This window comes from Macaca nemestrina, chromosome 6 (genome assembly GCF_043159975.1).
Source record: "Macaca nemestrina isolate mMacNem1 chromosome 6, mMacNem.hap1, whole genome shotgun sequence".
Classification (NCBI taxonomy): Eukaryota; Metazoa; Chordata; class Mammalia; order Primates; family Cercopithecidae; genus Macaca; species Macaca nemestrina.
Genome location: NC_092130.1, coordinates 7,969,873 through 7,987,132, shown reverse-complemented (window position 1 = coordinate 7,987,132; position 17,260 = coordinate 7,969,873). Strand labels below are relative to the sequence as shown.

Genomic DNA, 17,260 nt, shown 5'->3' with positions numbered 1-17,260 from the left:
AGCAAGTGACACACTGGAGGTGGCGGGCTGCCAATATTTTTTGCCCCCAATTTTTTCAATTAAGTGAATGCTTGGATGAGGGCCCAAATACAAGTGCTTGTGGTGTCTCGTGTCAGATGAGACGCTCTAGCTTCGGGGCTGTGTTCCTACTGTGCTGTGTCCACAGAGCACGCAGCGAAGGCTCCGGTGGCTGGTGGAGCTGAGGGCTCTGCTTATCCCTGTGTGCACAGGTGTGCCAAATGGGGACATGGGGGTAGGAGTAGGGGGAGAGGAGCAGCCTCCAAAGTGGGAATCTGATCTCTCTCCCGCTGCCTCAAACTCTTCAGCTCATTCATTCATTCATTCATTCGGCATATACACAGAGACCTACTGTGCACCAGGCTCTGCCAGAAGGGCCTCAAGCGAGAAAGAAAACACACCACACAGGCACAACGTGGGGCTTAGGGGCCTCTGCAGCCTGCCCCTTCTCTGCTCCAGCCTGGCTGGCTTTCTCTTGCCTCCGGGGCTCAATGCCTGCCACTGCCTCTGGCGGAACATTTCCTCTCCCTTCCCTGCTCAGCTCCTCTTCACTTCTCCAGCATCAGCCTAGAAGTCACCTCTCCTTGGAAGCCTTCCTGGACACCCCAAGTCTCAGTCTAGCTCCCATTCTCTGAGTTCCCACAGGGCTAGGGCCACCTTCTCTCAGAGCCTGTTCTTCTAGGGGTCCTGGTCTGTTTGCATTACTGTACCCCTATTATCCTGGGGGCCCTCAGGGGCAGGGCCGGGTTTGTCTATTCACCATGGTCCCCCCAGTGCCTGGCGACAATGAGCTCTCAGGAAGTGTCTGGTAAAAGAGACAAAAAGCCAAAACAGGGCCACACAGTCAAAAACCAAGGTGACCTCACTCAAGGCTCTGTGTGTCCAGAGAGTAACAATGCTCGTGAAATAGCTGAATGAACAGCTCTATTGCCAAGGGTACCAGAAACAAAGCTGGCTTTGTCACAGAGGGAACGCAGGCATGGGACCCAACCCAAAAAGAGAAGTTCACATTCCACCCCAGGGTTTCTCCGAAGAGGTAATGGCGAAAAACAGGATACCAGGAGCAATTTAAACTCCAGGGGGAATGTCTCATCCCATTGCATTTCAGAGACAGGAAAGCTGAGGGAGTTCTTTGGGGTGTTGGAATTGTTCTGTAGTGGAGGTTACAGGAACCTACACATCATAAGATGCTACATCAAAAAAACAAATTTTACTGTGTTAAACCACAAAAGAGAATTTTACAGCATCCACGTAAACTAAAAAATTAAAAATAACAATCACTCTTTAATGTCATTAAAAACAACAACAAAAAACAAAAGATGGCCGGGCGTGGTGGTTCACGCCTGTAATCCAGCACTTTGGGAGGCCGAGGTGGGCAGATCACCTGAGGTCGGGAGTTCAAGACCAGCCTGACCAATATGATGAAACCCTGTCTCTACTAAAAATACAAAAATTAGCCGGCCTGTGGTGGTGCGCGCCTGTAGTCCCAGCTACTCAGGAGGCTGAGGCGGGAGAATCACTTGAACCCGGGAGGTGGAGGTTGCAGTGAGCCAAGATCGCGCCACTGCACTCCAGCCTGGGCCACAGAAACAGAAAAAACAGAAAAAAAAAAAAACAAAAAAAAAAAAAACGAAAAAAAAGAAAAAAAAAAAAACCCCACAGGCATTGGCTTTAGAATACCCGACTATGAATCTTGCCTCTATAGCCTGACGCTGCTGTGACTTTGCAAGTCACCTCACAGCTCTGAGCTTCCATTTCTTCACACCTGGAAAATGGAGAGAACAGTACCTACTTTATAGGGTTGGCTGAGGGCTAAAGGCGCTAATGCGTGTCAGGTGCTTGGCACACCATCCGCTCACAGACAGCTTCCAGGGCCATCACTAAAAATCCATTACGGAGATTAGACACTGGAGGCTCCAAGCAACTGAGTAACCATCTTCCTTGGGCCTACTCAAATCTTGCAAAGTGAGATGTTAAGAGGAAAAGTCGGGAATGTCAAGCTGCAAAAACCAGGTATGTGTGCACGTGTGCGCGTGCGCACACACACACACACACACACACACACACACAGTCGGGAATGTCAAGCTGCAAAAACCAGGTATGTGCGCATGTGCGCACACCCACACCCACACCCACACACACGCGCACACACACACACACACAGAGCTGCCCGCCCTCTGGGCTCCCCTAACTGATGGAATCTTATCCAGCGGCATGGGCAGCAGGAACTATTTCCAGGGCTGGCCAGGCCAGGCACCTCCACTCTTGCCGACTGAGACACTGGGCTGGTGGAAACACTCCCGGCCCAGGCGTGCAGCTCCAGCCCAGGCCTCTGGCTGCCAGCTCACGCACTGCTACTCGCACACATCTGGCGCGAGGCGGCGTGGGGAACTTTCCAATGGCAAGCAGAGGTGCTGGCAGCTGGAGCCCAGGCTCAGCCGGAACCAACCTGAAGGTTGGCTTTCTAGGAAAGTCTCCAGGGCAAGCACTTAGGGCTTGTTGAGATCTCCAAGGCTGCCAGGCCTCAGAGGAGCCTGGGCAATGAAGGAAACAGACCTGGGTGAAATATTTCAAGTGAGGGCCTCTCTCGTGTTGACAGAGCTGTCCAGAGTGAATGGAGCCGCCAACAAGAGCACCCACTATGCACAAGGCAGTAGCATCAAAGCTGTCTTCAAGGACCACGTGGTCGAGATGGCAAAACAGCAATCCTGCACGTCCTCCTACACAATCACCTGCCTGGGTTTCTGCCACCCCACCCCGCATCCCCCAGGTCTGGCCTCCTGCCTCCAGCAGCCATGTTGGCCCTGCCTCGATGGGGCCGTGGGCAAGGGCAGGACCTGGGGATGCTGTGCCTGGATTCAGAGTCTGGGTGCTGGGACTTGCATTTAACAAGCGGGCAGGAGAGTTCAGGGAGAACATCCCCAAAGTGCAGAAGGAGAACTGACACATGTCATCCTCTCACCTTTCAGCCCCACAACCAAAGCCAAAAATGTCAGAGCAGAAAACTGCAGAAGTCAAGACAGTTCAAACCCAAGCTCCCAATTAGGGCTAGAAACTGGGGCTCAGACTGGCTGCATCATGGGGAATCTCAGTAGGGAGCCACCAGGTCCCAGGCCGGGGCGTCCTAGGGAATGTCCAGGGCTCTCCTAGCTGTGAGGCAAGGCCACGCTACATGCAAAAGGAAACCAAGTCTCAAGACAGCAATGGTGGAAGTGACAGACTCTGAGCTGGACAGACCTGGGCTCAATCTCGACTACACTACTTAAGTGGGGGTCCTAGAGAAGCTAGTTAGGAGGCTCAGTTTTCCCATCTGTAAAAGGGGGGTGCTAAGAACCTGTCGCTCGGGGCTGCTGTAAAGTGTAAATGGGATTGTGTCTGTAACACCCCTGCTACAGGGGCGGCTTATAACCCCCTTCCATGTAAGCAGAGTGAGCTCCACAGGCCCAAATCAATCCTAAAACATTAGGATGAACCAAGTGAAATTGCCATTTTTATGGGCGAAATACTGACAATTTCATATGGTTCAACCTAACAGCATCCCAGGGGCTAGAGGACCTCATCTGTGTCCACTGAACTAGACTAAGAGTTAGTACTCTTCATTTCAGTATCAGGCACAGCGATGACCCTCCTTCCCCCTCATTTAGAGATGAAGAAGATACTGAGGTTCTGAGAGGTCAAGTAACCTGGCCCAAATCATATAACTGGAAAGTGACAAAGCCAGGGTTTGTACTCAGGCCTGGCTGCCTCCAAAGCCTGCAGCTTAACCACGATGACACACTGACTGCTCGGCCTGGGGCCAGCAGGGCGTCATCTCGTGTGATTCTGTCTCAGCATCAAGGACGTCAGTGGCTGCTGCCTTAGAATCATGGGACCTTGGGACTGTCAGGGCCCAAGCAGTTAATGGCTTTGTTCAAGAAACACACTTGGGCTGGGCATTTATTCTAGGCCAGGCCCTGAACACAAAATGGGGGGGTCACACCCTAGACGATGATGAACTCAATGTGTACGTGTCATGATGGGATTGGTCCACTGGGGCCTCAGCATCAAAGCTGGGTACCCTGGTGAGGTAACGGAAGGGTCACCCAGAAACAGGCCAACTAGACTGGTCTAGGATACTCTCTTGACAATGTACGAACTGAATCCAGCCTCATCCTCCCTTCCCACTGAGCTTGGGGTCAGGAGAGGGAGAAGAGAACTAGATAGGAATGTAAAGGGAGTATACTCTCAGACCCTGGGGCCAGCCACCTTTTAGGAGTGTCATAGGGGAGGAGACGGGATTCCTCCATGAAATCACATGTGGTTCCTGAGGCCAGATTCTGTGGGTACCCTTGGTCACTCCTGGACCCCTCCCTTGTTGGGCTCCTAATCTGCCAGAGACTAATCCCTGCCCCTGTCCCAATTTGAACCCTGGTGGACTTTTATGCCATCCTACACTGTCCTCTCCCCTCTAGAGAAAACTTGGATAACAAATTAAAATGTAGACAATTTACTGTAATCACTAACAACATTTAAGAGTCTAGAATGTGCTTAATGTGCTCTCTCTTAGCAATCCTATGAGGTTGCGCTGTCCTATTGTTTCCATTCTGCAGTGGCGGTGTTAAGGCCCAAGGAGGTTGGGTAACTTATTCAACCTAGGAATCAAACGGGCTGACTGCAGAGTCAGAGGTCTTAAAAACTGTCCACGTTTCCACCATCAGAGATGATGCTTTGGGCATACTTCTTCTCAGACCCTTTTCCTATGCATAGAAATATTTTTCCAAATAAGTCACACTATATATATGATTCGTTTTTTTCCATTTGCATGAGATGGCGGGCGTTTCCCCATTTCATCAAACATCCTTTGGACACACCACTTTTATAGTCCATTGTAAGGCTACATATATCATTTATTTAATCATGCCTCCAATGATAAACATTTAGGCTACTTTGAACATTGTTTAAGTTACCATACTCTGAATATCCAAATATGTAAATCTTTGGGGGAAAACAGCTATCAATTTTAAGGAGCACCTCCTTAATTAGAGTCTGTTTCTTAATATGTGGTCATTCCAGATGGTCTGTGTCACATCATTTGGGGCCTGCTTACTAAAAATGCACATCACTAATCAGATAAACGACAATGATGATGATAATGGTAAAGACAATAAGGACAGGTGATTTATTCAGCACTTCTACATGCCAGGAAGGGCTCTAAACCCTCTACATGAATAATCCACAGTAGATACTCTTGTTAGCCTCATTTTGTAGAAGAGGAAACTGAAGCACGGAGAGGTTCAGTCACGTCACTGACTCCAGATCACACACGGCAGAGCCAGGTCCAACCCGTGCCATCTGGCTCGCAAGTTCCACCTCTTCCACCCAGGGGTCTTTCATCTCTTTTTGGAGCCATGAATCTCTTTGGCATCTGAGGAAACCCACAGACCCCTTCTCAAAATGATTTAAAATGAGTAAAACACATCAATCCCAAATGAAACTAATGATACTGAATTATAGTTATCAAAAGGTTTCAAAAAACAAAATTATGACTATATGTACATTTTTATTAAAACCACAAATAACAGAACCTAGTGGTGGGTCTAATGACACCACAACTTGGAAGTAGTAAGGAGTATAGATGCTCTCCGGGGATCCATGCAATGACGGTCAAGTGAGATGAAAATATCAGGGAATCGCTATTGGTGACAAAGTCACATGTATTACTAATATCACCGCGGGTTGCTGCCTTCATTCATAATAGAAGGCAATGCTAAATTTCAGTTGGAGGTTAGTGAAAATTAAGATGTAATTCTTCCCCTTCCACGTTCAAGGACCCTCTGAATTCCACCCACGTAAAGAACCCCACTGCTAGTCGGCTTTCCCAGCCCCTGAACACCTCTTTGCTTTTGAACCCAGCTGATAGTGCACCTCTCTGTCCCAGCAGGAATGGGTACTCCAGCCCCTGTCGCAGTCCTTATCCTATGGAGATGCATTCTGAACAGACGGTGACCTCTGTGAGGACAAGACTGTGCCTGGTCATCTAAGCCTCTCTCCGGCTCTGGGCCAGACCTGGCCCAGGGCAGACAATAAACCCACATCTGTGGAACTGACTAGAAGCCAACAGTGGCCTGAAGCCACAGGCTGCTGATTCACACCTTGGCTGAGGAGGAGGAAATGGTGACGCCACCGTGTGGGTTCTAGCTTTCTTTGCCAGCACAGCGGGCGGGGGGCCATGCGATTCTGCTTAATTAAGCAAAACAGAAAATACCATACTTATGTGCTTGAAGGCAACTTTTCCCTTCAGGACGGAGGTGGGGGCTGGGAAAGTGACTGTCCCCTTATTAACAGTCAGTGATAGGCAGGGAAGCTAAGAGTGATCCTGGCAAACTGCTTCACCTTTCTAAGCCTCAGTTTCCACATTTGTGAAATGGGCTAATAATAGCATCCACGTAGCAGACATGTATTGTTTTTGTCTGCCCAAGCTCCATGCCCCCTTCTCCCAGCAACAGGGCCCTGAATCTCCTTCCACAACTACCCCTCTCACTACCTGCGATTTCAGTGGGATTGTCGATCTTAATATCCCACTCACTCCTGGCCCATAGGGTCAGGTAATCTGGCTGGGCCAGTCAGGGTCTCTCCTGGAACTGGACTCTTGAGTGGCTAAAAGGTCTGCAAATGGATGGATCAGCTGCCTGCCTGGCGATGTCCTAATACCTCCTGGAGCTCCCACTCCCTGGAAAGAACAGCTGCCCACGTTCTTTCCAAGACTGGGTGCTGAGCTTTCCCCCTGATTCTGCCAGCCCCACCTTTCCAGTACATTCTGTTTGGCTTAAGTTAACCAGGTCCGTTTCTGTCACATGCAATCCCAGGATTCTGACTAATACTCCTTATCTCACAGAGCTCCTATGTGGATTCAAAGACATAAAGCATGAAAAGCCTTGAGCACACAGTAAGCGCTCAGATAAATGACAGCTCTTCTATAGTTAATAATAAAAAATTACTGTTGAATCTTGGGAACAAAACAAATTTGGAGTTATTTAATTGCCCTGGAATTTCAGGATTACTACTGGCTTGCAGAATCCCCTCTAATAACTTTCTTCCCTCTCTTTTTCCCTCTCTGCCTCCATCTCCACTGTCTGCACATGGCTCCCCATTTGGACAGGGGCTCCTGGGGTCTGTCTGTGCTCTGCTCCCTGGATTCACCCACGAAGGGCTCTTCTACCCACCCCTCAAGCTGGGGCAGTGCTTCCGAGCACCAGTTCCTCCCGCTACTCCAGTGACTTGCATCCTGGACTGCCTCTGGCCCCGAGCCCTGGCCTCAGCCTTCGTGTGCTATACCGGAGCTATGGCCTTCCTGAGGGGGGCCCACGCCTTCTCTCCTGTGGTTCTCGAGCCAGCCAGGAGCCCCTAGGTCCTTCTGGCCCCCACCTACCCACAGAGCTTCATCTCCACTATTCAAACCTCTCCTGCTTTTTCAAACGCGCCATGTGCCAGGGTTTCCATTTCTTTGCCCTCTTGTTCTCTCTACCTGTAACCCCTTCACCCTTGCCCACTTGGCAGCATCCCTCCCATGCTTTGTGACTGGCCTCAGGTCACCTCTGCCTTCCCCAGGACCAGGTCCCCCAGAAGCCCAGGGCACCACAGGACACTGACCTTCTTGAGGTCTCAATCCCTGCTTTGCCTATCCACATGTCATCTCTATTGCCCAGGCTGGAGTGCAGTGGTGCAAACATGGCTCACTACAGCCTCCAGCTCCTGGGCTCAAGCGATCTTCCTGCCTCAGCCTCCCAAGTAGCTGGGATTACAGGCAAGAACCATCACACCCAGCTAATTTTGTTGATTTTTAGTAGAGATGAGGTCTCACTATGTTCCCCAGGCTGGTATTGAACTCCTGGGCTCAAGAGATCCTCTCGCCTCAGTCTCCCAAGGTGCTGGGATTACAGGCGTGAACTACCATGCCCAGCCCTTAGAATGAAGCTTTCTTGGTGATTGCTGTTGTTTTTCCAAAGTGGTAACTCTGGCAGCTTTGCCAGATAAAGAATAGGATGCCCAGTAAAATCTGAATTTCAGATAAACAACGAGTAATTGTTTCTCATGAATATGTCCCAAATATTGCATGTTTATTTGAAATTGAAAATTGAACTGGGCATCCTGCATTTTCATTTGCTAACTCCGGCCACCCTCAGCCCTGGCACAGCCTGAGACAGGGCTGCAGAAGCAGGCAGGTGAGCTCTGCCCACAGCCCCTCCTCCCTTTACCACCTGAAGAAGACCCTGGGCTGAGAGTCATGCCCGCCTGCAGGTGAGCATCTGGGCCAGCAAATAAGGGAGGAGAAAGTCCCGCAGTTTGGAGAACGAGGCAGAGGCCGATGGCTTGCAGCGGAGCTCAGGTCTGCAGGTTTCTGCGAGGCAGAGTCCGGAGCAGGCAGCCACATGAGCCCTGCCCCCGGCCCACAGCTGGAGGCACTGAGCCTCCTGAGTCTGTCACGTCAGCTGGTTCCCATGTCACCTCAGTGGGCAAAGGATGCCAGCTCCACCCAGGGGCCAGTTGACCCTCCCGACAAGGGCTCTAGGATAGGCACCACAGAGCCTTGACTTCTGGGCATTACCCAGGCCAGCAGCACCCCTCCTCAGGCGTTCTGCATAAAAGCTCATTGGATCTCCCCAACAAAGCCCCCTACTACCCGGAGAAGGCTCAGGGCCAACAGCGAGTGAATGACAGAACCAAATGAGAACCCAGGCCCTGCCTGCAGAAGCCACAGGGCCTTCTCAATAAACCTGTCTTCTCTTTTGGCCACGTGTGGGTGCTCACAACTCACTGGTTGAACCCACCAGACTAACAGGCTGCTTGGGGGGCAGCGGCTCCTTTCCTGCAGCTGCGGGGACCCACAGCTGGCTTCATCGCCAAGGGAAAGGGGAAAACTGAGTCATGCAAAGCAAGACTGCTCTCCTGACGTTCCCTCTACCACAGCTCTTTCTCCGAGGAAAAAAGGATGCACAATTTGTAAGCAGGACGTGAGTGTCACGGCGGGAATGGCACGGTCCCTCTAGCCTTCCTTGTTTGGCAGTGAGATAACCGGGCTGCTTGCCGACTCGCCTGCACCTCCGGTGGGAGGCAAGAGGATGCATGAAATGCGCAGGGAAGTGGGCTGTAGGGCACACCTCTAACCTGGATGACGTTTCTGGTGCCCTGTGACCTCAGGGTACAGACCATGCCGGATCTGCAGAACTTGAGCCTACAATTCTTCCCAGCCCTATTTGGCTGTAAGCACGATGGGGAAGGGCCTGGAATTGCTGAGCAAGGAGCATTTTAACTAGGAAAGCATCTGCCCAGGCCTTCCCTCGTGGTATTTTAAACTCATTGCTTTCTGTTTCTCTAGCTCACGGACTGGAAAGCCACATCCAGAGACCTCCCTCTGCGGCAGGAGTGGGAAAGAGCCTCTGAGGCTGGTGCCTGCCTCAGGAGGACAGGAGAACTCTTTGGGACGGGATGGGGCAACAGGATGTGGGGATCTGGCTGGAGCTGCCCCCGCTTGGCACAGCTTCTTTTTAAAAATGAGCATTTGCTTTTTTTTATTTTTACTAAAAACAAGAATATGTGTTCATTGCAGAACATTTGGAAAACAGAAAAGCACAGACAAGCAGAAAAAAAAAAAGGAATGATATTTTATCAGCTGTATTTCTGAGCTTACACAGACTCCTATTTTCATCCTTCGTTTGTAATCAGGTGAAAATCAGCCTGAGCATGCTATTTTGCAAACCAGCTTTAGCTATTTAATATTCTTGTGATAGAAGATGGAACACAGTTTTACCATCTTGATGGTGTTCTAGCTCATGGATATAGCACATTTTATCTTGTTCTTTACTGATGCACTTTTAAGTGGTTACCAGCCTTTTACGATCATAAATGACACTAGGTTTGTACACTCCTAATATAGTTTACTGTTGTCAAACCTCAGTTAGATGCTAGGCCCCTTTAATTCTCACATTAGCCCTATGAAATTGGAACTATTTTTATCCCCATTTTATAGATGAGGAAACTGAGGCACAGAGGCTTGTCTGAGGTCACACAGTTGGTAGATGGCAGAGCAGGGATTTGAACCCAAGTTGTCTGATGTACTTCTCAGCCCACTAGAGGCACAGAATGGCACTGATTCAAAGTCTGAACTAAAGTGACATTTAAATACTTTGAAGATATGACAGATCCATCTCTTTTGACCCTGAGACAGCTGCAGCAGCACAGAGTGCACCAGAGCAGGCTGGGGCTCCTCCCATTGAGGATGACCAGCGAGGTGAGCCGAGGGGCCGGTGCATTGCACCTATGGGGTGGGGGATGGCATGGGGGAGCATGGTTGGTCAGGTCCCTAGCAGAGCATCCCAGAAAGACAGCATCAACCCAGAAATGCCCTTTGCTTGCCACTCACTTGGCATACATAGCTTGCCTGTGTGACAAGCACCTACTTTTTCCCAATCAAAAGAAAGCAATAGTCATTAAAGAAAAACCTACCCAAGGGGCCTAAAGAGGGCCCTACCTCTTGTGACAGACACAGTAGAGGACAAGAACTCCCCTGTGCAGTAGGTAGGAATGGCTCTGCCTTGCTCCTGGGGGCCTATCCCAGCAGCAGCATGGGCCCAGCCTGGGGCAGGCACTCCCCAAAATGCCTCTTGAATGAAAAGACCATGAAAACTGCATAGTGTGTCTTCCGGGCAGCAGGCAGGAAAGTGGTGCAGAAATTTAGATCACGACTATTATTATCATCAATAGCACTTTTCGTGACTACCATTTATTGAGTACCTTTATTTTATTTTTGCCAACAGTCTCCCTTTGTCACCCAGGCTGGAGTGAAGTGGCGCGATCTCGGCTCACTGCAACCTCCGCCTCCCAGGTTCAAGTGATTTATTGAGTGCCTTTTACACCCATGAGGCTCAGCATTGTGAGGCAGGCACTATGACTATTCCCATTTCACAGATCCTCACCTAGTGCAAGGTAACCCTGCTCAGGGGTGCTTGAAGAGAATTCAAAGCCAGGTCTTTTCATCACGAAGGTAATGGTGGGTTGGAAAGACATGTGCTAGCAGTTTTATTCTTCCTACCAGCAGGGCTCCTGGAGTACAGATTCCGTGCATACATCACCAAAAGCCTGCACAATCGTCTCAGAAGGAAGTCACTGCCCCTATTTTACAAATGTAAAAACTAAGAGGGGCATTCAGCCAGTTGTCCAAGGCCATGCAGAACTTGAACCCAGATATTTATCTCTAACACCCGAGTTCTTTCTACTCAACTTTGCTGCGCTACCCTGTGTGTTCCCACAAAACGGGTGCCAGGGATAGGAGGAGAGGGAGGAAACTGGGGGCTGGAGAAGAGAATGCAGCTAATTTGGGCAGCAGATCCACGTTTGTTCTAGACCACTGGGCTCACCTGCCAGAGGCCCCTTAAGGGACTGAAAATGCCAGCAATGCCTACTAAGGGCCCGATCTACTCTTCCAAACTCAGCTGCTCGGCACAGTGACCCCCAGGCTTCCGGAGCCTGGCAAATCAAGGAGGGAGGTTTCAGGGCTGGCAGCACAGAGCGTGCAGAGCCATCACTCCAGGGGCACAGTCTACCCAGAGCTTCCTGGAGTGAGAATGACTAAGGGCTGGCAGTGGCTTGCACTTCTTCAGTCGGGGCTGAATCAATGGTGAGATCAGAGAAGGGCCTGGGATGGCCCCAGTATCTCATATAAGGGGAAACCGGGGCCCAGAAGCCTAAGTGACCCATCCAAGGTCAGTCAGCTCCGTGGTAGGATCACAGGGTCCCCTGTGTCTCTCCCAGACACAAGGGCATCTAATGCAATTCCCAAGCAGCCACTCCTTGCTGTGTGACCTCAGGCACACGCCTCCACCTCTCTGAATCTGCAGACTCCTCAAGGGGAAAACAAAAAACTAATGTAATTACCTGAAGGATTAGTGTCCCAAATGTGTAAATAAATCCCACCAATCAATAAAAGACAAATAACCCAATATATTAAAAAAGAGGCAAAGGATAAAAACTGGTAATTCACAGAAGAGGAAACGCAAATAGCTGATAAAGGTATGAAAAGCTGTTCAACCTCGCTGGTGTGAACAAGCACCACTTTTGCACCTATTGGATTGGCAAAGACTGAAAAGTCTGATGATAACGGAGTGTTAGCAAGAACAGACAGCAAAGGGAACCCAGGGGATGTAAATGCAAAGTTGAAAACGCACAAACCCCAAGACCCAGCAATTCTACTTTGGGTCCCGGTGCAAGGAGGCAGCTGTAAGAAAGTCAACTGCCGGAAACATCCTAACAGTTCCCAGGGTGAGCTTGAAAAAACAGGGGCATATTCATCAATGCCATAGTAAACGACAGTTAAAATGAACCAGAGCTACCTGGATCGACACAGATCTCAAAAGTATAGTGCTTATTTATAGTTTCAAAATATTGACGACGATACAAGATTTTAGGGAATGTTAAAAAGGAAAAAACATTAAAAGGTCCATGGGCTGGGGCGGGAAGGGGATTGATGGCAAATGGGTGTGGGGGATTTTTCTGGGGATGATGGAAATGTCATAATACTGGATTGTGGTGATGGTTGCACAGCTCTGCAAATTTACTTTAAAAATAAGTGAATTGCACACTTACAATGGGTGAATTTTATGGTATGTAAATTATACCTCAAGAGAGCTGTTAAAGAAAATATCCTATCTATTAGTCTATTTTGTACAAGTGCATGGGAACAATCAATATCAAACGCAGGATAGTGGTTTTATGGGGGAGGTGCAGCATCCGGGAGGGCGTAGTGGGGGCTTTGCATCTGCAATGCTTTATTTCTTAAAAAGAAAAAGAAAAAAGTTTTGAAACAAATATGGCAAAATATAGAGATGTGAAGACTTGGAAGGTATATAGATACAGATAGCTATTTTATTCTATGTATCTATATATGTGCAGAATATTATATTACTATATCGAAAATGTACTTATGTAAAAGGGACCCAGTACCCTGCTCAGGTTACTGAGGACACTTTGACCACTGTTATTCACTGCCGTAAATACTCCGACCATCCTGCTCCTCTTAACATTTAAAGATCTAGAGACAGAGCAGCCCAGCATCTCCAGGCCCCTGCTGCCGAGACACTAATGCTTCTGTACATCCCTCTCCAGTGCGGGAAATGGGGTGATCCAAATAAAACCCACAAATCCTACCTGGAGCTCTTCTTCCTCCCCTCAAGCTGAAGACAAGCTAGCTAGGGAGGATGTCACCCTCAAAGGCCCCTCTCCATTCATCCCCAAGCCCTCGGGCTCTAGTGCAGGAAAGATGCTGGCAGAGAAAGGCAGCAGCTTCCCAAATCTTCATCTCCCTGCTTCCAACAGAGGGCGGTGGCTCCAGGGAAACCCTCTACAAACAATATCATGGATCATGGTCATCAACCTCTCAGGATCTCAGAGGCACCCGGAGCTTCTGGCCCTGCATTCTCCAGACCTGGCCTGTGGCTCTGCCCCTGGGCCCATGGATGATGTGTCTGCCTGTGGCTGGGGCTGGAGAGGATGCCATTCCGATCATGGAGAAGGCACCATTTCAGAGGCAGCAGGTGGCCCGGCCCTGATGGGCAGCCCTGAACTCTGGGTGCAGTTCTCCAATGACATCTACAGCACCTGTGACCCTGTCCCTCACAGACAAGTGAGTGACGAGCAGGTGGTGGCCGAGATGGCTGCAAATGGGGAGCGGGGTAGTGGGAAATGAGGGGGTGTAGTGAAGAGGACTCTCAAAAACTGACTTGATATTCTATGGTGCAGTGGCTGGGGTGGGATGTGTGCGGTGCTGCCCCCAGGACGACATGTAGCAATCAATGCCTGGAGGCCTTCTGGGTGGCACAATTGGGAAGGGGGATGACTAGTTGGGTAGAAGCCAGGGATACTGCTAAACTTCCTACAATCCACAGGACAGCCCTATAACAAAGAATGATCCAGCCCCAAATGTCAAAACTGTGGAGGCTGAGAAACTCTGCCCTGGAAGGATGTAGCAGCATTTACACAGAAGCTAGAGCTCAGAGAGGCAAACCAACCAGTCCGAGGTCACACAGCGGAACAGTTTAACTCCCCAGCTGATGCTGTTTCTCCAGGGTGGCTTCAGAAAGAGGGATACCAAATGGGAGTCAAAGTCCAGGCCCTCCAATAGCTGCCTTCATGCCTGCTCTTTCCAGATTGTGTGAGGGGTTGGGGTGGAGCGTGGGAACAGCTGTGGTCACCCACCACAGGGATCTGTTTCTAACAGGTTCGGCCCCCTGCCATCAGGGCAGTAAATGTTCTCTGTTCCTGTGGATGACTCAGGCTTCAGTTCAGCCCATTGCCCCTCCTCATCTGATAAACCCAGAAGGCTGGGCTAGAAGGGAGAGGGCCCCTTGAATCACATGAGTGACTAAATCCACATGCAGAAAAACAAGTTCTTGATGAATCCCCCCCCCCATCATGTGACTTTGGCATGTTCCCAATCAGTGACAAGATTCTTCGGGACAGGCAGGCAGGGAGCTAACCTTTAGGGCACTCCACCCCTGCCTGTCATGTGGCTGCTTCCCCTAGGAAATGGACACCACCATCTCCCCATTACACAGATGAAAAAACTGAGGCTGAGGAGACACAGCTGCAAGCTGGGAGGCCAAGATCTGAACCCCAATCTATGTTTTAACATAGAAACTTGTCTCAGGGGGCCCCCAAAAAGTGGCTGAACGCTTCAAAAGATGGTTCTCGAAGTGCAAAACCTTCAAAAAACTGGCAAGGATGGAGCTGACAGAGCGGAGAATGAAAAGCTTCCAGGTTTTCACTAATGATAGGAGAGATTTCCCAGTTTTTCAGAGGACTTTGCTCAGAGAAACTATGGGGGTACCGGATCTGGGAAGTGGTGTGGTCCTTTTGGGGTCCGTGGGCCTGGATCTACATCCCTGCTTGGCTCTTGACTGTGACCTTAGGCGTGGGACCTCAGCTTGCTGAGCCCTGGTTTCCTCATCTGTCAAATGGGCTTAAGGCCCTCTGCCTGATATGGGCGTGACAGGAGAGGCCAGAAGAGGGCGCGTGGACAAGGATGGCCAGGCCTCGGTGGCGGTATCTATTCTCGTTTTGCCAGCTCACAGACCTGGTGGGAGGTGGCATGGAGAATTCCAGACTTCCTCCAGTTGCCATGTTGGTGAAAACTGTCTTCATGCCAAAGAGGCAAACTCAGTTACATGCTAACAGGCTCAAACAAGAAACTAAGATTTGGCAGCATTTGAAAACAGTTAACAAAAAATAAAAAAAGGAAGAAAAAAAAGACAATTTAGCTCAGCTCTGGAATCAAGAGAAACTTCACTCTATACAAAGATGCCACAGGTCCAGGAAATAGCTTCCCACCGCCTGGCTAAGGGCTGAATAACTGGCTGCCCAGCCAATAACAATACAGATTCACACAGCACACCCCTTCTTGTGGAGAGCGTGGAGTGGGTTCCCGGCTATCTCCTTTCAGAATTTCATAGGCTATTCATGGAAGGCACGTAGATCTACTTTGTAAGAATTAGTTCTTACAAAAAAAAAAAAAAAAAAAAAGATCTGAAGACGACTTCCAGGGAGGCCAAGGAGCTTAATTTAGCCAGCCAACGCCCTTTTCTATTCATTGTTCTATACTTCTTTGTTAGGATTTTTTCCCTCCCTCTTACTCTTTTTCCCTTCCTGGTTAACTTCTTCTCTGTAGCCAGCCTCCGCCACTGCCCACTTCTCACCGCCAGAGACACTATAGCCCCCTTCCCTGCCGTAATGAGGCCCTCCCCAAGGCCTTATGTGGGCCCATCACCCCACATTCCCTTTATCTCCACCTAGAAGCTGCGAGGTGGTCCCAGGGCCTCCTGAATCTGCAGACGTGTCCCCTAGGTTGCTGCGGAAGCCACTTGCCACCTGCAGGTCACCGTCAGCCCAGGCACCCCTGCTAGAGGGAGGGAAGCCCGAATGCAGCTCTATGTTCCAGGACATGCAACCTCTGAGCCTCAGCCTTCCTAGCTGCAAAACGACGCTACTGTCCCATTTTCTCAAGTCCTTGCGAGCTCCAAACAAGAGTCCCATGTTCTAGAGGGAGATGCCAGGAGAAAACTTTCGTACATTTTAAGACAGAAGTTACTGGAGAGGGGGGACAGTGGATGTTTTTAACCCTTTCAAGGTGCAGCCACTCAAATGATCCATTCCCAGAGATCTCCTCCATTGCCCAGGCTGGCTCTTGCCAAAGAACGGAGTCAAACTCGACCATCCCTAGAAGGGCTACCTGTGGCTGGGGACTGCGGGTCTGCGCGCCTCTGCACAAGGAGGGGCAGGGCGGGCGGCCTGAGAACAGGCGCTTTTCTCTCTCCCGCTTTCCGTCTCTGCCCCCTCACCGGCTGGGGCCAGACTTCTCCACAAATGAGCAGCACGGGAGTGGGGGGGACACGGAGGAGACAGAAAGGGGTAGAGGAGCCGCAGGGAGGCGAGTAGGGGGGCGAGGCGGGAGGAAGGGATGGAGGGGGAGAACGGGGCAAAAGCGGGGAGGGGAGGAGAGGGGAGTGGGGGAGGGAGGGAGGAGGAGTTGGGAGGGACCCGGGCAGCGCCGCGGCAGGGCCGAGGGGAGAGCAGGGGAGGAGGGGACGGGAAGCGCCGGAGGCAGAAGTTTTCCGAGCCGGGGGCCCTCGGTCGCCCCCGATGGGGCGCGGGCTCAAGGGGGCGTGGAGGCCGCGCCGCACTCACATAATGCTTGTTGGGCACCCGCCGCTTCTGCACGTCCAGCACCTTCACCTCCACGATGCTGCGCCGCGGCGGCATGGCCGCCCCTCTGCCCGCAGCGGGCCAAGCGCGGGTGCTGGGGACGCGGGGTGCGGGGAGCGCGGGGGGCGCGCCGCCGCGGGCCAGGAACCTGGAGCCGAGCGCGATCGCAGCAGGGGCCGAGCACGAGCCGCCGCCGCCACCGCCGCCGCCCTTTGCTCGGCGCGCACTTCAGCCGGGCCCGGCCGCCGCCGCCCGCCCCCGGCCCGCCCCCCGCACCGCCCCCCAGCGCTGCCGGCCCGCCCCCCTTAAAGGGCCCGGCCCCGACCCCCGCCCCCCGCGCGCGGACCCAGCCGGCCACGTCCGGCCCCCGCCCTGCCTTTGTCCGGGTGCCGAGCCGCCGCGCCTGGGGAGGGGGCTGGCCTGACCCCGCCGCCCGTTCACTGATTGACGTGTGGATTCATTCCCGCACTCTCGCTCCGGCAGCCGCGGTCCACCGCCAGATTGGAGAGCTGGA

At 51.3% G+C, this 17,260-nt stretch overlaps 1 protein-coding gene across 2 annotated transcripts in view; it reads right to left on the bottom strand.

The window, feature by feature from the left end:
• Positions 1-16,974, bottom strand: part of LOC105480874 (SH3 and PX domains 2B) — a 119,277-nt gene extending 102,303 nt beyond the window's left edge. The window contains exon 1 of one of the 2 annotated variants that reach the window (XM_011740072.2): positions 16,729-16,974. In XM_011740072.2, the coding sequence (XP_011738374.2) occupies positions 16,729-16,803 (75 nt within the window). In that variant the 5' untranslated portion in view covers positions 16,804-16,974. The remainder of the gene's footprint in view (positions 1-16,728) is intronic. The other variant, XM_011740071.2, reaches the window with a different exon arrangement.
• Positions 16,975-17,260: the final 286 nt, after the last annotated feature.